This window comes from Mus caroli, unplaced genomic scaffold, assembly GCF_978045245.1.
Source record: "Mus caroli unplaced genomic scaffold, Mus_caroli_1 scaffold_18, whole genome shotgun sequence".
NCBI classification, from domain to species: domain Eukaryota; kingdom Metazoa; phylum Chordata; class Mammalia; order Rodentia; family Muridae; genus Mus; species Mus caroli.
In genome coordinates this window covers 37329970-37353898 of record NW_028227273.1, presented here as the reverse complement: position 1 = coordinate 37353898, position 23929 = coordinate 37329970, and the positions used below count along the sequence as shown (strand labels likewise).

Sequence of the window (23929 nt, the reverse complement as noted above, 5' to 3'; positions counted from 1 at the left end):
CAATCCTGAATATCTATGCTCCAAATACAAAGGCAGCCACATTCATTAAGAAACTTTAGTATCTCAAAGCACACATTGCACCTCATACAATAATAGTGGGAGACATCAACACACCACTTTCACCAATGGACAGATCATGGAAACAGAAACTAAACAGGGACACAGTGAAACTAAGAGAAATTATGAATCAAATGGATCTGGCAGATATCTACAGAACATTCTATCCTAAAACAAAAGGATATACCTTCTTATCAGCACCTCATGGTACCTTCTCCAAAATTGACCACATAATTGGTCACAAAACAGGCCTCAACAGAAACAAAAATATTGAAATTGTCCCATGCATCCTATCAGATCACCATGGACTAAGGCTGATCTTCAATAACAAAATAAATAATAGAAAGCCAACCTTCACGTGGAAACTGAACAACACTCTTCTCAATGATACCTTGGTCAAGGAAGGAATAAAGAAAGAAATTAAGGACTTCTTAGAGTTCAATGAAAATGAAGCCACAACATACCCAAACTTATGGGACGCAATGAAAGCATTTCTAAGAGGAAAACTCATAGCTCTGAGTCCCTCCAAAAGGAAACTAGAGAGAGCACACATTAGCAGCTGGACAACATACCTAAAAGCACTAGAACAAAAGGAAGCAAATTCACCCAAGAGGAGTAGACGGAAGGAAATAATCAAACTCAGGGGCGAAATCAACCAAGTGGAAACAAGAAGAACTATTCAAAGAATCAACCAATCAAGGAGCTGGTTCTTTGAGAAAATCAACAAGATAGATAAACCCTTAGCCAGACTCACTAGAGGGCACAGGGAAAGCATCCTAATTAACAAAATCAGAAATGAAAAAGGAGACATAACAACAGATCCTGAAGACATCCAAAACACCATCAGATCCTTCTACCAAAGGCTATACTCAACAAAACTGGAGAACCTGGATGAAATGGAGAAGTTCCTAGACAGATACCAGGTACCAAAGTTGAATCAAGATCAGGTTAATGATCTAAACAGCCCTATATCCCCCAAAGAAATAGAAGCAGTCATTAATAGTCTCCCAACTAAAAAAAGCCCAGGACCAGATGGGTTTAGTGCAGAGTTCTATCAGACCTTCAAAGAAGATCTAATCCCAGTTCTTCACAAACTATTCCACAAAATAGAAACAGAAGGTACTCTACCCAACTCATTCTATGAAGCCACAATTACTCTGATACCTAAACCACAAAAAGACCCAACAAAGATAGAAAACTTCAGACCAATATCCCTTATGAATATTGATGCAAAAATCCTCAATAAAGTTCTTGCTAACGGAATCCAAGAACACATCAAAACAATCATCCATCCTGACCAAGTAGGTTTCATCCCAGGGATGCAGGGATGGTTCAATATACGGAAATCCATCAACGTAATCCAGTATATAAACAAACTCAAAGACAAAAACCACATGGTCATCTCGTTAGATGCGGAAAAAGCATTTGACAAGATCCAACACCCATTCATGATAAAAGTCTTGGAAAGATCAGGAATTCAAGGCCCATACCTAAACATGATAAAAGCAATCTACAGCAAACCAGTAGCTAACATCAAAGTAAATGGTGAGAAGCTTGAAGCAATCCCTCTAAAATCAGGGACTAGACAAGGCTGTCCACTTTCTCCATACCTATTCAACATTGTACTTGAAGTCCTAGCCAGAGCAATTCGACAAAAAAAGGAGATCAAAGGGATACAAATTGGAAAAGATGAAGTCAAAATATCACTTTTTGCAGATGATATGATAGTATATATTAGTGACCCTAAAAATTCCACCAGAGAACTCCTAAGCCTGATAAACAGCTTCGGTGAAGTAGCTGGATATAAAATTAACTCAAGCAAATCAATGGCCTTTCTCTACACAAAGAATAAACAGGCTGAGAAAGAAATTAGGGAAACAACACCCTTCTCAATAGTCACAAATAATATAAAATATCTTGGCATGACTCTAACTAAGGAAGTGAAAGATCTGTATAATAAAAACTTCAAGTCTCTGAAGAAAGATTATAGAAGATCTCAGAAGATGGAAAGATCTCCCATGCTCATGGATTGGCAGGATCAACATTGTAAAAATGGCTATCTTGCCAAAAGCAATCTACAGATTCAATGCAATCCCCATCAAAATTCAAAATCAATTCTTCAACGAATTAGAAAGTGCAATCTGCATATTCATCTGGAATAACAAAAAACCTAGGATAGCAAAAACTCTTCTCAAGGATAAAAGAACCTCTGGTGGAATCACCATGCCGGACCTAAAGCTTTACTACAGAGCAATTGTGATAAAAACTGCATGGTACTGGTATAGTGACAGACAAATAGACCAATGGAATAGAATTGAAGACCCAGAAATGAACCCACACACCTACGGTCACTTGATCTTCGACAAGGGAGCTAAAAACATCCAGTGGAAGAAAGACAGCATTTTCAACAAATGGTGCTGGCACAACTGGTTGTTAACATGTAGAAGAATGCGAATCGATCCATTCCTATCTCCTTGTACTAAGGTCAAGTCCAAGTGGATCAAGGAACTTCACATAAAACCAGAGACACTGAAACATATAGAGGAGAAAGTGGTGAAAAGCCCTGAAGATATGGGTACAGGGGAAAATTTCTTGAATAGAACAGTAATGGCTTGTGCTGTAAGATCGAGAATTGACAAGTGGGACCTCATCAAACTGCAAAGCTTCTGCAAGGCTAAAGACACCATCAATAAGATAAAAAAACCACCAACAGATTGGGAAAGGATCTTCACCTATCCTAAATCAGATAAGGGACTAATATCCAATATATATAAAGAACTCAAGTAAGTGGACTCCAGAAAGTCAAATAACCCCATTAAAAAATGGGGCTCAGAACTGAACAAAGAATTCTCACCTGAGGAATACCAAATGGCAGAGAAGCACCTGAAAAAATGTTCAACATCCTTAATCATCAGGGAAATGCAAATCAAAACAACCCTGAGATTCCACCTCACACCAGTCAGAATGGCTAAGATGAAAAATTCAGTTGACAGCAGATGCTGGCGAGGATGTGGAGAAAGAGGAACACTCCTCCATTGTTGGTGGGATTGCAAGCTTGTACAACCACTCTGGAAATCAGTCTGGCAGTTCCTCAGAAAATTGGACATAGTACTACCGGAGGATCCAGCAATACCTCTCCTGGGCATATATCCAGAAGATGTCCCAACCGGTAAAAAGGACACATGCTCCACTATGTCCATAGCAGCCCTATTTATAATAGCCAGAAGCTGGAAAGAACCCAGATGTCCCACAACAGAGGAATGGATACAGAAATTATGGTACATTTACACAATGGAGTACTACTCAGCTATTAAAAAGAATGAATTTATGAAATTCCTAGCCAAATGGATGGACCTGGAGGGCATCATCTTGAGTGAAGTAACACAATCACAAAAGAACTCACACAATATGTATTCACTGATAAGTGGATATTAGCCCAAAACTTAGAATACCCAAGATATAAGATACAATTTACTAAACGCATGAAACTCAAGAAGAATGAAGACCAAAGTGGGGACACTGTGCCCCTTCTTAGAATTGGGAATAAAACACCCAGGGAAGGAGTTACAGAGACAAAGTTCGTAGCTGTGATGAAAGAATGGACCATTTAGAGACTGCCGTATCCAGGGATCCATCCCATAAGCAGCTTCTAAACGCTGACACCATTGCATACACTAGCAAGATTTTGCTGAAAGGACCCAAATATAGCTGTCTCTTGTGAGACGATGCCGGGGCCTAGCAAACACAGGAGTGGATGTTCACAGTCAGCTATTGGATGTATCACAGGGCTCCCAATGGAGAAGCTAGAGAAAGTACCCAAGGAGCTAAAGGGATCTGCAACCCTATTGTCGGAACAACATGATGTACTAACCAGAACCCCGGAGCTCTTGTCTCTAGCTGCATATGTATCGAAAGATGGCCTAGTTGGCCATCACTGGAAAGAGAAGCCCATTGGACTTGCAAACTTTATATGCCCCAATATAGGGGAATGCCAGGGCCAAAAGAATGAGAATGGGTGGGTAGGGAACTGGGGGGCGCTATGGGGGTCTTTTGGGATAGCATTGGAAATGTAACTGAGGAAAATATGTAATAAAAATATTAAAAATTAAAAAAAAAGAAAAAATAACAGGAAGCAACAATCACTGGTCCTTAATATTTATTAATATCAATGGGCTCAATTCCTCAATAAAAAGGCATAGACTAACAGACTGTATAAATAAACAGGACCCAGCATTTTGCTAAATACTGGAAATGCACCTCAGTGACAAAATGAGGCACTACCTCAGAATAAAAGGCTGGAAAAAAATTGGTCCCGAGAATCAAGCTGGAGTAACCATTCTAATATACCATAAAATTGACTTCAATGAAAAGATGAGGAAGGATGCTTCATATTCATCAAAGAAAAATCTACCAAGATGACCTCTCAATTCTGAATATCTATGTTCCAAATGCAAGGGCACCGACATTCACAAAAGAAATTTTACTGTATCTCAAGGCACACATTGCACCTCACACAATAATAGTGGAAAACTTCAACACCCAACTCTCAGCATGGACAGATCATGGAAACAGAAACAAAACAGAGACACATTGAAACTAACAGAAGCTATGAACAAAATGGATTTAACAGATATCTATAGACCATTTCATCCTAAAGCAAAAGAATATACCTTCTTCTCAGCACCTTGTACCTTCTCCAAAATTGACCATATTATCAGTCACAAAACAGGCCTCAACTGATACAAGAAGTTTGAAATGATCCCATGCATCCTATCAGACCACCACGGACTAAAGCTGCTCTTAAATACCAACAAAAACATTGGAAAAAACACATACACATGGAAGCTGAACAACTCTCTACTCAATGATAGCTTGGTCAGGGAAGAAATAAAGAAACAAATTAGACTTTTTAGAATTTAATGAAAATAAAGGCACAAGATACCCAAACTTATGGGACACAATAAAAGCAGTGCTAAGAGGAAAACTCATAGCTCTGAGTGCCTCCAAAGAGAAACTAGAGAGAGCACACAGCTTGACAGCACACCTCAAAGCTCTAGAACAAAAAGAAGCAATTAATTATGCCCAAGAGGAGTAGATGGCAGGAAATAATTAGACTCAGGGCCAACATCAACCAAAAAGAATCAAAGAGAACAATACAAAGAATCAACAAACATAATGGTGATTCTAGAAAATTACAGTAATAATTCATAAATCATGAAGAATATTGTTTAGAAAAAGAAAACTATGACAAAACTTTGTTAGGGCTGCATATGTATTATCTATATGATTGACCAAAGTGCTAACAGTGAAAATATTGTTATGGGTGGTTTTGTTCTTTCTCCTTTCATACAATTGGCAAGCAGAAATTCATTCCAGTAATGGATACATGTAACTTCATGGAACTAAAATGCTTCTTTACAGAAAATGAATACAGTGGAGCAAAAAGAAAGCAGCAGAGATTAAAATCACTAGTAAAACATGATGATGGATTAATATATTTTAAACTACAAATTTCATTATTTAATTAATATGGTGACATTTAATTATTCACTTACTCTTGAATTCTTTTCATAGTGACCATTTATTTGTGAATTTAGGAACTATTTTCTTCCTTCCTTCCTTCCTTCCTTCCTTCCTTCCTTCCTTCCTTCCTTCCTTCCTTCCTTTCTTTCTTTCTTTCTTTCTTTCTTTCTTTCTTTCTTTCTTTCTTTCTTTCTTTCTTTCTTTCTTTCTTTCTTTCTTTCAAAACTAAGTGGTCTTGGTAGAAATTCACCCAACACATAACTGTCAGCATTTTGGTCAATTGTGTAGATAAACCATATCATCCCTGTCATAGTTTTTGCCATGGTTTCCTTAGCAATACTCTTAGTGACTTACGAATTATTCCTGTATCATTCTATAACCACACTTAAATTTCTTTATTTTTCATCCTCACCTTCTATTTTCTTTTTTAAACAAGTTTCATATCATTTTTATTGTATATTTTTTATTTACATTTTAAATGTTATCCTCCTTCCCAACTTCTCCGAAAACCCCCTATCTCATCCCCTCTCCCCCTGCTCCTTCACCCACCCACCCACTCCCACCTCACTGCTCTGGCATTCCCCTACACTGGGGCATCAAGCCTTCACAGGACCAAGGCCCTTTCCTTCCATTGATGCCAGACAAGGCCATCCTTTGCTACATATGTGTCTAGAGCCATGGGTCCCTCCATATGTATTATTTGGTTGGTGATTTAGTCCCTGGTAGCTCTGGGAGGTCTGGTTAGTTGATATTTTTGTTCTTCCTGTGGTGTTGTAAACCCCTTCAGCTCCTTCAGTCCTTTCTCTAGCTCCTCCATTGGGGTCCCCGTGCTCAGTCCAATGATTGGCTGCAAACATCCACCTCTGTATTTGTCAGGCTCTAGCAGAGCCTCTCAGGAGACAGCTATATCAGGCTCTTGTTCTATTTTCTTATGTTTTGTGGTATATATAATTTTCTGTTTCCCAGTTACTTTCTTGACAGAAGCCATCTAGGAAAGGCTATGGCAAGCATCTGAGTTTTTGGAAGATGGCCTACCATTTTGCATGGCTGCGATGGTCACACTCTGAGAGGCCTGAACTCCAGAGACTTTGTCCCATGACTGCTTCTCATTTATAATAAGCCTTTCTTGCTACTATTAAATGGCTTAATGATTTTTAAATTATTTACCTACTCTGTTTTGCAGACTTCTGTTTTGCTGAATATATATGAAGATGTGCTTTCATGTAGTCATGCTGTTTAGATGAATTGAGCATCTCATAATTCTTGATAATGATTTAATAAAACTCCTAATTTGATACAAGTAATCTGAAGCCCCTATAGAATAAAAGCTACAAATAGATCTCTGTAAACTGCCATGCATCATAGACTATTTGCACTAGGAATAGAAAACAGGCTTAGCACAAATTAGTGATAAAAACACATCAATTCAAAGTCAGGTCCAAGGATCAGGCCACAGTTGTGCACTATGAGAAAGCAAGGCTCTGTAAAACTATTGTTTTGATCTTATAATGAGACTATAGAATGAAGCACTGCTTTGAACTTATAAGTTACATTCTGCTGTAACTCCCTTTTGTGTAATATTTTATATGAAGTAATATTTTTACATGAAGACATTTGTCTAAAATGCTATAAAGAGATGAAAGCAAAAGTAAAGGCTGAGTATAGATCCTTTCTGCTTTGTCCAGTGTGTGTGTGAGTGTGTGAGGGTGTGTGTGTCTGTGTCTGTGTGTCTGTATGTGTGTCTCTGTGTGTGTGTGCTTGACTTCTCTCTCTCTCTCTCTCTCTCTCTCTCTCTCTCTCTCTCTCTCTCTCTCTCTCTCTCCCTCCCTCCCTCCCTCCCTCCCTCCCTCCCTCCCTTCCTTCCTTCCTTCCTTCCTTCCTTCCTTCCTTCCTTCCTTCACTCTTTCCTTTCTGTCTTTTTCCTTTCTCTCTGGATCAAGAGGAGCTGTTGAACTCTGAGTCTTTCACCTGGCCAGCAAGAGGTCCTGAATCAAAGAATAAAGATTCTAAGCAAGTAAGATTCTTTTCTTAATCTTCTTCTGCTTTTAGCAGGAGTCAATTGAGAGAAGCCATCAGCTTTTAGCTCCAGCAAGAAAGAATTAAATTTCCAGAAGCCATAAACTTCTGAATTCCAGAACCATAAGAAAGCATTAATTGCCAGAGGTCATAAGCCTTTGGTCTTAGTCCAACATTGCTTCTTACCTCAGTACCTGAATGTTGGGCGGTGGGGCCCAGACATTTTCTCACTCATTTATTCTTCTATACTGAGATATAAAGAACATCACAGAATAGAATTTTACTTTTTACTTGCATGAACATAGAATATGTATACAATATATAATTCCGAATTCTAAATTTGAATAAAAATATAATTCCAACAACTCTATGTTGTATAATAACTGGAATCTCCAATTTGATACTACAGTTCTATTATTTTTCTGCTTTCCATGCATTTTTAAGAAGTTATGTTTCTAATACTGAACCACATAGACTTCAAGTTGATAGGAGGTGTATCAGTTATATATGCCCAGAAGAGTCCCACAGGAAATACTATATACATGTAAATGTATAATGCCTACATAATAGGCAACTAGAACACTTATTCAAGAGGCCAAAATATGTTTTAGAAATGATACATATAAAATGAGTTGATTTTATTCTTTGTATACTGCAAAGTTATCTCACAATTAAGAAAGTAAAAGTCAGAAAATCACTACAAATCAAATTGTGATAAGACAACCATAAAAAATTATAAATATGATGCCTACATGAAAATTACAACACTTGGGCCTTTTGTCTTCTTCCTTAGTGACATCCTAACGTTAACATCAGAGTCATTGTGTCAAAGCTTTCTTGGAAAGATTTTAAGTTGATACTATTAATAAATGAGGAGTTAATTCACATTTTAGCCATTTAAACACATTAAATTTATAGTGTATTCATGACAGGAGCCTAGCATGGCTGTCCTCTGAGAGGCCCTACCAGCAGCAGACTGAGACAGATGCAGATACTTATAGACAACCATTGGACTGAGGTCAGGGAATGCTATGAAAGAGTTAGGGGAAGGATTAAAGGAGCTAAAGGGGATGACAACTCCTTAGGAAGATCAACAGTGTCAATTAACCTGGACCCCAGGGATCTCCCAGTGACTATGTCACCAACCAAAGAGCATACACAGGCTGGTCTGAGGTGCTCTTTCCCACACATACATAGCAGAGGATTGACTGTTTTTCCTGGCCCAGTGGGAAAGGATGGACTTATTCCTATAGAGACTTGATGCCCTAGAGAAGCAGGATACCCAGGGAAGGGCATCCTCTCAGAGGTGAAGGGGATTAAAGATGTGGTAAAGAGCTCTGGGAGGAGGGATCTGGATGTGTGTGTGTGTGTGTGGGGGGGGGGCAACATTTGGGATGTGTGATGGTTTGAATATGTTTGGCCTAGGGAGTGGCACTATTAGGATGTGTGGCCTTGTTGGAGTAGGTATGGCCTTGTTGAAGGAAGTGTGTCACTGTGGGTGTGGGCTTTAATACCCTCATCTGAGCTGCCTAGAAGCCAGTCTTTCCTGTTTGCCTTCAGAGAAAGATGTTGATTTCTCAGCTACTCCTGGGCCATGTCTGACTAGGTGCCCTCATGCTCCCACCTTGATGACAATGGACTGAACCTCTGAACCTGTAAGCCAGCCCGAATTAAATGTTGTCCTTTTAAGAATTGCCTTGGTCATGGTATCTGTTCACAGCAGTAAAATCTCAACTAACATATGATGTAAATAAATAAATAAATAAACAAATAAACTATTCTAGTAATATAAGTTGTATTCATATGAGACAGAACTAAGTAAGTTTCTATAGGTCCAATATACCATCATCTTAAAACATGGACACCACCATTTATTTCTGTCTCCAGGACTGTGCACTGCCTTTTGCAGCTTGGCAGCCCTGACTTCACTTCATGTTACTCTACATCTGGTACTTGCTACACAGATGTGAACTAAGAAGAAACAGGAAAAAAAATCTCCATTGAGGATGTTCTATACCAAAGGCTATTGTGAACAGAAATGTATATTTACTGAGTCAAAAAAACCAAAAAACCAAACAAACCCCATCATGGTTTGTAGGCACCAGCTTAGTATCTAGTATAATGCTGGGTACTTGGATGGAGGGCTATGAAAAATTCATGCCTGCAATGTGTTGTTGTGCCATTCCAAGAAGGAGTAAATCTGATGGATTGATGTACAGTTACACGGCCTCACTGCACTGCACTGTGAAGACATGATCCTGCTTCTGGATCAGAGTCAATTTTAATGTGCAGCTATTTTAACAGTTATGATTTCAAGCCCCAACTCCCTGTAGACACAGAACAGCAATGCACTAACATGACCTCTGCTTCCATGTTTGTAACTGTGAAAAACACACAGTCACTGAACAGTCTATGGTAGCCAAGACGTTGTGTTATGACCATGCACATGGCCTAGTGCTTCCAAGTTCAATTGCCTCATACTGAACTGTGTTATATCCAAGAATATCCACTCCACAGGAATCCTAGGAGTCTTGGGAATCCCCTTTGTATCTCATAATTTTCATCTGCTTCAGACCTTGAATTGAGTTTCCATTGTAGAGACTGATATTACTACACAGTATCTATTTATTGAAATAAAATTTGTCTTAGTGTTTGCTTATACCTTCTTTCTCTTTCTCATTAAATAACATCAGGATGTCACTTATTTCTTTTCCTAGGAAAGGATTGAGAGTTATGGCTTCTAGAGGAGATAAAGTCAGTCTTCTGCAGGGAAGTGGCTCCCTTGTTCCAGTCGTTGGCCCTATCTGTAGTCACATGAAGATTTGCAGCACCAAGTAGATTCACTTGGCTTTACAAAAGAACACATGACATTGGGAGGGAGTAGTGGAAAATGGGAGAGGTTTTGGTCTGAAGGGAATGGGGGTGAATATAATCAAAAGATATTATATATATGTAAGAAATTTCCCAAAAGAGTTAGACAACAGGTACCAGAATCATGAGGCAGTTTGAAATCTTAATGGATTTCCTGGATTATTGCTGTGGTTATACATTTAATAACTATTTTGATATTTTATAATTGTAGGTGACTATCTAATACACATGCTGTTCCAATTTATCCTGATTCAGGGCTACTGATATCAACCATTGACCCAAGAAGAAACAACTGGTCAAAAAGTGAGGGGGAACTTAGCCTCTTATATTTTGCATCCTAATTTATTCAGCAGGCAATGATTAGATCTGTATTGACACCTTACTCCCTGGGTTTTTCTCTACCCACCCTTTAACCTAAAACACAGACATGAACACACAGACACACACATACACATGTGCTCACACACACAAACACACACACACACACACACACACACAGAGAGAGACAGAGAGAGAGAGAGAGAGAGAGAGAGAGAGAGAGAGAGAGAGAGAGAGAGAGAGAGAGAGAGAGAACATAGACCTGCTTCTTATATTAAAACACAGAACTGCTTATTTTAGACTATTTTAAAGAAACTAGGCTGACCAGTAGGAATCTAGCCACACTTCTCTACAGCCACGGGTTGAATTCCTTTGTGGATATAGTAGACATGTGCTAAGGAAGCTACCACCCCCACCTTTGCCTCTTGTAGGTAGGTGCAGCTGTTTCCTTGTCTAAAATAGACAAGGCCTTGTGTTATGACAATCCTAATTTGGCCTTCAAATTATAAGTTAAAATTTCTTATTGACAAGACCATGTCTTGCCTTGTCTATCATTTCAAGAAACTTATAAAGGTAATTAATTCCTGTATAATTCTATAGTCTCTTTGCTTGAGACTTGAGACCAATAGTTACTTCTTATGTGCAATTCTGTCAAAATAAATTGTTTATCTGAAGGAAATCTTAGCACTTGTATGTATCAATTCTACTCTCTGTTCTTTACTTAATCTAATCAATATATATTGAGGAAGGCGAAAATGAGGATCTCTTTGGAATTTCCAAAATGTTTTCAAGGGAAACCTAAGTCATTAATGCTTTAGAAGCACAGAGATCATGCTGTTTCAAGTGAGATATCTCATTGGCTATGAAATATGAAGGATTGTTACACTAAGAAACAAAGAACATTGTCTTCCAAATCCTTTCCATTCTATGGCACAGAGGTCATATGGCAAGACAGAGATTGGTATCTCTGAAATGCCTGTGGGTACCTGTCTCATTGGAGATTTCATTCTCTAAGCAGGGGTGGCAATCAAAACAGCATGAAGCCTTGCCCTCCTGAGGGGATTTCATTAATCCAGGAGCACAGCTTTTACTGCACACAGACAGGGGAGTCTGTAGACATATCCGGAGAAGAGATAAAATTATTACAAAGCATATTTTAAAACATCACTGAAATGTACTTAAGTATTGGGCAAAAAAATATATTTCCTTTGTAGAACATGTATGTAAACTAAGCAGATGACTCATATGCCCTATATCATTTGTGAATGGTTACATTTCTTCCTTATCTACTAAACATCATTTAGAAAATTCTGAAAGCTGGAAAGAGACACTTAAATACCCATATACTATTTTTCCATTTTATTATATGATAGGAAAACACCACAAAAAAACATTATGATAAAATTATACCCACCTGTTTGTTTTTGGTGCCCCACTCGATCATGCCATCTGACAGAGAGAACTGTTTGTTACGTGGAAGAAAAGAAGAAAATGTTCCTACTTTCACCTTAAGACCAAGACCTTGTGGGAAGTTCCAGAAGTTAAAAATGTCATACTTTGTCTCCAGTTTTCCTGTATGGCTCAGATCTACTTTGTCTCCACTAGGATTATTAAACTGGATGTTCTTCAGGAAAGGGTGTAGCTGAAAGAGAGTCAGGATCTAATGTTGGCATATGCCCCATACTTAAGACAAAATGAAATTAAGAAGATGTCCTGACTTTCCTAAATATCTCCCTTAAAAACAAAATCTTATTGAATTTGTACAGTAGAATTACACAAATGAAGGAACTGCAGAATTAATATCCCGATCTCTAATGTCAACCAGTCCCACAAAAAAGAAAATAGCAGTAGCAAGGGTTCCATGATTAGTTAGCATCCAAGAAGCTATCAAACGCTGTTTCATCTCAACTTGTTCTTAGAGTACAAAAAGGAAAAGCTGACTTGTGTTTACTTGAACTACACAAATTTATTAAACAATTTTATTTTAAAAAGTATTTACTTTTATCTGTAAGGGTGTTTGCATACATGCACGTCTGTGCACTATGTTCATGCAGTGTCCATGGGGGAGATAGAATGACTTCAGATCCCCTGGAACTTAAGTTACAGACAGTTGTGAGCCTCCTTGTGGGTGTATGAATTTGAACTCGGGTACCCTGTGAGGGTAGCTATTTCTCTTAAACTCAGAACCACCTACAAAGTGGTTCATGAAAATGTATCATAGTTGTCTGTATCATTGTCTGACTTAAAATGCCTATTCACTCATTCCTCTTCTCATTTGATAAACTCATGGGAAAAAACAGATTTTCCTGATGAAAAAATAAGATTGGCAGAATGTTCAGAAACTCGTTAATAAAAATCTCTGATCATAACTGACAACTTTTTACTTTTTTATGACAACTTTTTTAATAACTTTTTTTAATAACTGACAACTTTTTAAAATGTAATTAGCATCATTTTTTTATATTTCAACTTAGATTTAGATTTAACTACTGTGCAATAAAAATGTTCATAAAATCTTGTGTTATAAAAAGTAATTTTAAGCTGCATATATATCAGAAGATGGCCTAGTCGGCCATCAGTGGAAAGAGAGGCCCATTGGTTGTTTAAACTTTATATGCCTCAGTACAGGGGAATGCCAGGGCCAAGAAGGGGGAGTGGGAGGGTGGGGAGTGGGTGGGGTAGCGTGTGGGGAACTTTTGGGATAGCATTGGAAATGTAAATGAAATAAATACCTAATTAAAAAAAAGTGATTTTAAATGTTTGGTTGGAGAATGTTTCTGAAAACTTTAAGGAATTTTATGAAGTTGTTGGCCCTGAAAACATATAGAAAAGTAATAGTATATGCAATATATATATAGCATATACATATGTATGAACACATATATACATATGTATATACATTTATATATGGTATACATTACTCTCCTTTAAATTCAGGGCACATATATCATATATCATATATCACATACATATGTATATAAACACACACATATATATTATATATTCATATATATACACACACATATGTATATGATATATATTTCTTCCAAATTTAGGGCATATATATATATATATATATATATATACACACACACACACATAACATGTATATATAATACACATATGTATATATTTGTATATATGTATATAATATATCTTTCTTTTTTCTTTACATTCTTTTTAAAATTTTAAAAAAAAATTTATTTACATTTCAAGTGTTATTCCCTTGCCAGGTTTCTCTCCCTCCTGGAAACTCCCTATCCCACCCCCCCTGCCTCTATGAGGGTGTTCCTCCACCCACTCACCCACTCCTGCCTCCCTGCCCTTGATTCCCCTACACTGGGGCATCTATCAGGCTTTCATAGGACCAAGGACCTCTCCTCCCATTGATGCCTGACAAGGCCGTCCTTTGCTTCGTATGCAGCTGGAGCCATGTGGGCCACTTTATATATAATATATTTAATATATAACGGGTCTTTTAATATTACTACATATTATACATATATAATTATATATGTTATATGTATCATTTTGGTGATACAACCCATCGAAAAGAAGTCACATTACCCTACACGGGGAAAAAATCAGTCTTTTCCTGCTTTTCACTGGTTGTACATCTGCATGTTCTTGGAGCATCTCATGGAGGCTGTGGGCAACTGCATACACTGCGTTATATATGTGATAACTCTCTTCACTCATGTCCATGTCAAATCGGTGCCAAGGTAACAATGCCAAGGATCCATTGGATGAACAAATTTTCAGTGTTTTACAGTAAACCCGTGAAAATGGACAATTCAAATACATTTTCCATATATGTGAAAGAAAGATATCATCTGGATATTTGGATGGGTTTACAGTCTGTATAAAATCTTTAAAAGCAGAAATTTCAGGATGATGTTGTGAAAAAATGAGGGTTCCATGGAATGAGTCCAGGATGAAATGTCTCACACTGCTAGCAATATCCCACTGTGAGGTTGTGACCCACACCCTCCATGGGTCTACTTGTCCTGATGCTTTAAATATCACAACTAGAGTAGAGTCAATATCAGCAAATACAATGAACACTTTTACCATTTCCCCCATGATTGCAGGATCAGTGCTGAGCAGATCATTCCAGTTGTACCGGTATTTGAGACTGAGCATTTGTACAAAGGCTGCACACACGCTGTTTTTCTTCATCTCTCTTTTCAAGTCTGACAGAAATTTAATACCCTTTTCATTCTCTGTGATGATCAGCCCCACCCAGGTCCAGCTAAAATGAACCATCAATGAGACCATGCCAAGGGCCAGAGATGTGTCCTCGGGGGCCATCTGATAGATAAAAGGAAACTTCACATGGTCACTAAGCATTGGATCAAAAGGCCCAAATGTCAACTGATGAGAAAAGAAGATATGGAGTGAAGTGAAGAAAACAATCCCATAAATTTCAAATAGCCCTAATGGATTCTAAGCAAAGAAAATAATTAAGAATAAAGATTAAAATAATTTTTTTTTAAAAAGTTGCTGCCAACTTAAGCAGAACTTTATAGGAAATGACTAAAACTATTGAGAACCCAACCATAACCCTCTATTTTCTCATTTCCCACATATATAGTAAGACAACAGTTATGTGGATATTTCACCATATCTCAGAGTAGTCATTCTTTAATTACATATTTGATACAATCATGGACCGTGCTCTCACCCCATCTTTTCAATCCCCTTCAATCCTGATAGTGTCCCCAAGAGAAAATTGTTGTACTCTTCAGTTTTTACTCAGCCTCACCTGAGGATATTTGTAGAGACCTAGAATGGTGCTGATTCTGGAAGGAAATTCCCATGATGTTCCTGTCACTACTGCTATTAATTTTGATTCTTTTCTGCAGGTGTAGTTAGGGATGGCCTCTTCCAAGCCTGTGAGAAACCTGATGGAGTGCTCTAATATAGTTCCTTGATAGTGAGCAATACTGTACATATCATAACCCAGAGATATGTTAGGTAAGAGATGTATATTCTTGTTGATTTCTTCAATGGCAAAATTCAATGCCACCACATATTGATACTTATTTGGATGTATCCTGTATATAGACATAGGAAACTAGTTTAAGCTTTCATAATAAGGTAGGCTGCCCATGAACCTTCCCCATGAACCCAATTTACAGTGTCCCCCATAATATTGCACCATACCACCTGACTCCAGTTCCCCTTGACCTAGCCTTTTGTGGATTCATCAGACCATTCCTCCCACCTTTTCCTCCCTGCATCACAGTTATGTCCCAGCCCCCAACTCATGGTGACACACCCTGCTCAATAATATAGAGATCATTTTGACCAGATGACCAGTTACCCTGTTTGTGGACATCCTCAACTTTCTCTGTTGCCTCAGTCATAATTATCAGCATTGACCCTAGCACTGAAACAGATCATCTCCATTTGGTGTCTCTTACTCCCATCCTCCAACACCAGCAAGCATTTCCCTTGAACACAGCAGCTGAGCAGACAAGTGAAATTGGCAAAACACAGGCATCATGCTCTCTGAAAATCACAACAGGAAACAAAAACCATGGAACAAAACACCCATCCAACAAAGACAAACCTAGAAATCATCATCTAAACTTTTAATCACCTCAAAGCCAGATGCCTCAACAATAGCATAAGAACACATTCAATAACATCCAAGACAATAAGTCTCCACTAGAACCTAACTATTCTACTATAGCTGGCCTTGAATATTCCAACATAGCTGAAGTGCAAGATAAAGACTATAAAACTAACTATATGAAGACGATAGAGGAAGGGATAAATCCTTTAAAGACAGACAAAAGAAACCAAATAGTTGAAGAAAGTGTATGAAAACGTCAAAGAAAGACAGGAAAACACAAACAGTGAAAAAATATGAATAAATCCTTTAAAGAAAGTCAAGAAATAAACATTTGAAAGAAACCAATAATACTGTTCAAGACCTGAAAATGAAAATAAAAACAAGGAAAAACCAAACAAAATAAAATGAACTGAGGGAATTCTAGAAAGTAAAACATGACTAAATATAAATAATAAATGCAAGCTTCACCAACAAAACACAAGAGATGGAATAAAGAACCTAAGCAACTGAAGATATGATAGAAGAAATAGATACATCCCTTAAAGAAAATATAAATTTGAAAACCTTTGTGACACAAAACATCCAGGAAATCTGGTTCATTCTAAGAGGATCAAAACTATGAATAATAAAAACAGAGGAAGGAGAATACTTAGTTTAAAGTCCCAGAAAATATTTTTACAAATTTGATAAAAGAAAAATTTTTTAGCCTAAAGGAGATGCCTGTAAAGGTATAAGAAGCATACAGAACACCAAATAGATTGGAACAGAAAAGGAAGTCTCCTTGCAACATAATAATAAAACACTAAACATACATAACAAAGAAAGAACATTAAAATCTTCGACATAGGGCCACAACCCTCTTCCGGTCAGAAAAGCACTGGGGCAGCTGGGGCGCAGGGTCGGCTGACACTCGCCAGCTACCCACAACACCCGCCACAGGATCTTAAGACTTCTGGTGAGTGGAGCACAGCTTCTGCTCCAATCCAATTGCGCGGGACCTGAGACTGCATTAGTTAGGGAAGCAGAAACCGGCCTGAGTAGGGCCACAGGCCTCATCCGGCAGGATCAGCGCCGGGGTAGCGGGAGGGTTGCCTGACACCCGCCAGCTACCCACGACCCCCGCCGCAGGATTTTGGGACTGCTGGTGAGTGGAACACAGCTTCTGCTCCAATCTTTAAACAGTGACAACGATAACAACTAACCCCAGAGATTACCAGATGGCGAAAGGTAAACGTAATAATCTTACTAACAGAAACCAAGACCACTCACCATCATCAGAACCCAGCACCCCCACTTCGCCCAGTCCAGGGCACCCCAACACACCGGAAAAGCTAGACACGGATTTAAAAGCATATCTCCTGATGATGATAGAGGACTTCAAGAAGGACTTTAATAACACACTTAAAGAAATGCAGGAGAACACTGCTAAACAGGCAGAAGACAATAAAGAGGAAGCACAAAAATCCCTTAAAGAATTGCAGGAGAACACTGCTAAAGAGTTACAAATCCTTAAAGAAAAACAGGATAACATAATCAAACAGGTAGAAGTCCTTACAGAAAAACAGGAAAACACATCCAAACAGATGATGGAAATGAACAAAACCATACTAGACCTAAAAAGGGAAGTAGACACAATAAAGAAAACCCAAAATGAGGCAACACTGGAGATAGAAACCCTAGGAAAGAAATCTGGAACCATAGATACGAGCATCAGCAACAGAATACAAGAGATGGAAGAGAGAATCTCAGGTGCAGAAGATTCCATAGAGATCATCGGCACAACAATCAAGGAAAATGTAAAATGCAAAAAGATCCTAACTCAAAACATCCAAGAAATACAGGACACAATGAGAAGACCAAACCTACGGATAATAGGAGTGGATGAGAATGAAGATTTTCAACTCAAAGGACCAGCAAACATCTTCAACAAAATTATAGAAGAAAACTTCCCAAATCTAAAGAAAGAGATGCCCATGAACATACAAGAAGCCTACAGAACTCCAAATAGACTGGACCAGAAAAGAAACACCTCCCGACACATAATAATCAGAGCAACAAATGCTCTAAATAAAGATAGAATACTAAAAGCAGTAAGAGAAAAAGGCCAAGTAACATATAAAGGCAAGCCTATCAGAATTACACCAGATTTTTCACCAGAGACTATGAAAGCCAGAAGATCCTGGACGGATGTTATACAGACACTAAAAGATCACAAATTCCAGCCCAGGCTACTATACCCAGCCAAACTCTCAATTAACATAGATGGAGAAACCAAAGTATTCCACGACAAAACCAAATTCACACATTATCTCTCCACGAATCCAGCCCTTCAAAGGATAATAACAGAAAAAAACCAATACAAGGACAGGAACTACGCCCTAGAAACAACAAGAAGGTAATCCCTCAACAAACCTAAAAGAAGACAGCCACAAGAACAAAATGCCAACTTTAACAACAAAAATAACAGGAAACAACAATTACTTTTCCTTAATATCTCTTAATATCAATGGACTCAACTCCCCGATAAAAAGACATAGACTAACAAACTGGCTACACAAACAAGACCCAACATTTTGCTGCTTACAGGAAACTCATCTCAGAGAAAAGGATAGACACTACCTCAGAATGAAAGGCTGGAAAACAATTTTCCAAGCAAATGGCATGAAGAAACAAGCTGGAGTAGCCATTCTAATATCTGATAAGATTGACTTCCAACCCAAAGTCATTAAAAAAGACAGGGAGGGACACTTCATACTCATCAAAGGTAAAATCCTCCAAGAGGAACTATCAATCCTGAATATCTATGCTCCAAATACAAAGGCAGCCACATTCATTAAAGAAACTTTAGTAAATCTCAAAGCACACATTGACCCTCATACAATAATAGTGGGAAACTTCAACACACCACTTTCACCAATGGACATATCATGGAAACAGAAACTAAACAGGGACACAGTGAAACTAAGAGAAATTATGAATCGAATGGATCTGGCAGATATCTACAGAACATTCTATCCTAAAACAAAAGGATATACCTTCTTATCAGCACCTCATGGTACCTTCTCCAAAATTGACCACATAATTGGTCACAAAGCAGGCCTCAACAGATACAAAAATATTGAAATTGTCCCATGCATCCTATCAGATCACCATGGACTAAGGCTGATCTTCAATAACAAAATAAATAATAGAAAGCCAACCTTCACGTGGAAACTGAACAATACTCTTCTCAATGATACCTTGGTCAAGGAAGGAATAAAGAAAGAAATTAAGGACTTTTTAGAGTTCAATGAAAATGAAGCCACAACATACCCAAACTTATGGGACGCAATGAAAGCATTTCTAAGAGGAAAACTCATAGCTATGAGTGCCTCCAAAAGGAAACTAGAGAGAGCACACATTAGCAGCTTGACAACACACCTAAAAGCACTAGAACAAAAGGAAGCAAATTCACCCAAGAGGAGTAGATGGCAGGAAATAATCAAACTCAGGGGTGAAATCAACCAAGTGGAAACAAGAAAAACTATTCAAAGAATCAACCAATCAAGGAGCTGGTTCTTTGAGAAAATCAACAAGATAGATAAACCCTTAGCCAGACTCACTAGAGGGCACAGGGAAAGCATCCTAATTAACAAAATCAGAAATGAAAAAGGAGACATAACAACAGATCCTGAAGACATCCAAAACACCATCAGATCCTTCTACCAAAGGCTATACTCAACAAAACTGGAGAACCTGGATGAAATGGAGAAGTTCCTAGACAGATACCAGGTACCAAAGTTGAATCAAGATCAGGTTAATGATCTAAACAGCCCTATATCCCCCAAAGAAATAGAAGCAGTCATTAATAGTCTCCCAACTAAAAAAAGCCCAGGACCAGATGGGTTTAGTGCAGAGTTCTATCAGACCTTCAAAGAAGATCTAATCCCAGTTCTTCACAAACTATTCCACAAAATAGAAACAGAAGGTACTCTACCCAACTCATTCTATGAAGCCACAATTACTCTGATACCTAAACCACAAAAAGACCCAACAAAGATAGAAAACTTCAGACCAATATCCCTTATGAATATTGATGCAAAAATCCTCAATAAAGTTCTTGCTAACCGAATCCAAGAACACATAAAAACAATCATCCATCCTGACCAAGTAGGTTTCATCCCAGGGATGCAGGGATGGTTCAATATACGGAAATCCATCAACGTAATCCAGTATATAAACAAACTCAAAGACAAAAACCACATGATCATCTCGTTAGATGCGGAAAAAGCATTTGACAAGATCCAACACCCATTCATGATAAAAGTCTTGGAAAGATCAGGAATTCAAGGCCCATACCTAAACATGATAAAAGCAATCTACAGCAAACCAGTAGCCAACATCAATGTAAATGGTGAGAAGCTTGAAGCAATCCCTCTAAAATCAGGGACTAGACAAGGCTGTCCACTTTCTCCATACCTATTCAACATCGTACTTGAAGTCGTAGCCAGAGCAATTCGACAAAAAAAGGAGATCAAAGGGATACAAATTGGAAAAGATGAAGTCAAAATATCACTTTTTGCAGATGATATGATAGTATATATAAGTGACGCTAAAAATTCCACCAGAGAACTCGTAAACCTGATAAACAGCTTCGGTGAAGTAGCTGGATATAAAATTAACTCAAACAAGTCAATGGCCTTTCTCTACACAAAGAATAAACAGGCTGAGAAGGAAATTAGGGAAACAACACCCTTCTCAATAGTCACAAATAATATAAAATATCTTGGCGTGACTCTAACTAAGGAAGTGAAAGATCTGTATAATAAAAACTTCAAGTCTCTGAAGAAAGAAATTATAGAAGATCTCAGAAGATGGAAAGATCTCCCATGCTCATGGATTGGCAGGATCAACATTGTAAAAATGGCTATCTTGCCAAAAGCAATCTACAGATTCAATGCAATCCCCATCAAAATTCCAACTCAATTCTTCAACGAATTAGAAAGTGCAATCTGCAAATTCATCTGGAATAACAAAAAACCTAGGATAGCAAAAACTCTTCTCAAGGATAAAAGAACCTCTGGTGGAATCACCATGCTGGACCTAAAGCTCTACTACAGAGCAATTGTGATAAAAACTGCATGGTACTGGTATAGTGACAGACAAATAGACCAATGGAATAGAATTGAAGACCCAGAAATGAACCCACACACCTATGGTCACTTGATCTTCGACAAGGGAGCTAAAAACATCCAGTGGAAGAAAGACAGCATTTTCAACAAATGGTGCTGGCACAACTGGTTGTTATCATGTAGAAGAATGTGAATCGATCCATTCCTATCTCCTTGTACTAAGGTCAAGTCTAGCTGTGATGAAAGGATGGACCATTTAGAGACTGCCGTATCCAGGGATCCGTCCCATAATCAGCTTCTAAACGCTGACACCATTGCATACACTAGCAAGATTTTGCTGAAAGGACCCAAATATAGCTGTCTCTTGTGAGACGATGCCGGGGCCTAGCAAACACAGGAGTGGATGTTCACAGTCAGCTATTGGATGTATCACAGGGCTCCCAATGGAGAAGCTAGAGAAAGTACCCAAGGAGCTAAAGGGATCTGCAACCCTATTGTTGGAACAACATGATGTACTAACCAGAACCCTGGAGCTCTTGTCTCTAGCTGCATATGTATCGAAAGATGGCCTAGTCGGCCATCAATGGAAAGAGAGGCCCATTGGACTTGCAAACTTTATATGCCCCAATATAGGGGAATGTCAGGGCCAAAAGAATGGGAATGGGTGGGTAGGGAAGTGGGGGGCGCTATGGGGGACTTTTGGGATAGCATTGGAAATGTAATTGAGGAAAATATGTAATAAAAATATTAAAAATAAAAAAAAACATAAGGCAATGGAAACTCTGGTTAGGAGGTATGTATGAGAGAAGAATCTAATATCAATAATAGATATCAATAATAACAATCATAATAAATAATCAAGTTCATATACACCAATAAAAAAAATCTTCAAAGGAAGAAAAGACCAAGTAACGCATAAAGGCAGACCTATTATAATTATACATGACTTCTCAATGGAGACTTTAAAATCCAAAAGGAGTTGGACATATGTTTCAGACTCTAATTTACCATTTCTAATAAAATTTTCAATCACCATAGACAGAGAAAATAAAATAATCCATGATAAATTAAAATGTAAACAGTATCTGTCTACAAATTTGGCCCTATATAATGTGCTAGAAGAAAATATATGAACCAAGATTAAGAACGCCCATGATGTGCAATGTAAACGTTAGCAATCTTTCTTTTACAAATGTGGGTACCCTTGTGTTTGAGGCAGAGATGTTCAGAATTGACATGTCATCTTGGTAGACTTTTCCTTTGATAAGTATGAAGTGTTCTTTTCTGTCTCTTTTGACTAATTTTGGTTAAAGTCTTTTATTAGATATTAGAACAGTTACTCCAGCTTGTTCCTTGGGTTCTCTTACTTGGAAAAATTTCCCAGGTGTGTACTCTGAGGTAATGCATTTTTATTCTTTATTCTAATGTATTTTTTATTGTTGAGGTGTGTTTTTTGTATGCAACAGAATAATGGGTCTCATTTTTACTGCCATCCCATTAGCTTGTGTCTTTTTATGGAGAACCTAAGTCCACTGATGTTGAGAGATGTTAATGACCAGTGACTATTAATTCCTGTTACTTTGTTGTTGTTGTTGTTGTGTGTATGCTTTTTTAATTTTGCTGGTATGGAATTACTTATTTCTTGTGTTTTCTTGAATATAGTTAAACTCATTGGGTTGGAGTTTTCCATGCAGTATTTTCTGTAGAGCTGGATTTGTTGATAGATATCACTTGAATTTTGATTTGCCTTGGAATATCTTGTTTTTTTTTTCCATCAAAGTTGACTGAGAGTTTTGCTGGGTACAGTAGTATAGGTTGGCATCTGTGGATTTTTAGAGGTTGCAAACATCTGTTCAAGCCCTTCTATATCCTACAGTCTCTGTTGAGAAGTCAGATGTAATTCTGATAGATCTGCCTTTGTATGTTACCTGGCCTTTTTTTCCTTGATACTTTTTAATATTCTATCTTTCTTCTGTAGATTTTGTGTTTTGATTACCATGTGGTGGGAGGCTCTTTTTTTCTCATCTTATGGAAAAATAGAAGGAAGGATTGTGACCCCAAAGGGGATGGGAACTTCACACTAAGACCAACAGAGGGCTTTCTATCCAGGCTAGATCAGTAGTTAGATACCTGCCCACATTTTCAGTCTGCATGCCTCCCAGGAGGCACAAAGTGAGAATCTCACCCAAAATGGTTTTGCTGGTATGGGATTACTTATTTCCTGTGTTTTCTTGAATATAGTTAAACACTTTGGGTTGGAATTTTCCATGTAGTATTTTCTGGAGGGCTGGATTTGTAGATAGATATTGCTTGAATTTGGATTTGTCTTGAAATATCTTGTTTTCTCCAGCTGGTGTCTTGCCAACTGAGACAACCATAGGGACCAGCAGATGCAAGACCCATCTCCACATCCCCAATCCCTGAGCTCTACATTTCTTCCAGCCTGCTTCCT

General features: G+C 38.0%; 1 protein-coding gene across 3 annotated transcripts in view; it reads right to left on the bottom strand.

Moving 5' to 3' along the window:
- The window catches only part of LOC110312732 (vomeronasal type-2 receptor 116-like), a 51502-nt gene that overhangs the window by 9176 nt on the left and 18397 nt on the right, over positions 1–23929 (bottom strand). For all 3 annotated transcript variants that reach the window (XM_085832841.1, XM_085832840.1, XM_085832842.1), the window contains 4 exons: positions 15551–15842; positions 14353–15159; positions 12200–12427; positions 11772–11895 (listed from right to left, as the gene is read on the bottom strand). In XM_085832841.1, coding sequence (XP_085688967.1) covers positions 11772–11895; positions 12200–12427; positions 14353–15159; positions 15551–15739 — 1348 coding nt within the window. In that variant the 5' untranslated portion in view covers positions 15740–15842. The remainder of the gene's footprint in view (positions 1–11771; positions 11896–12199; positions 12428–14352; positions 15160–15550; positions 15843–23929) is intronic.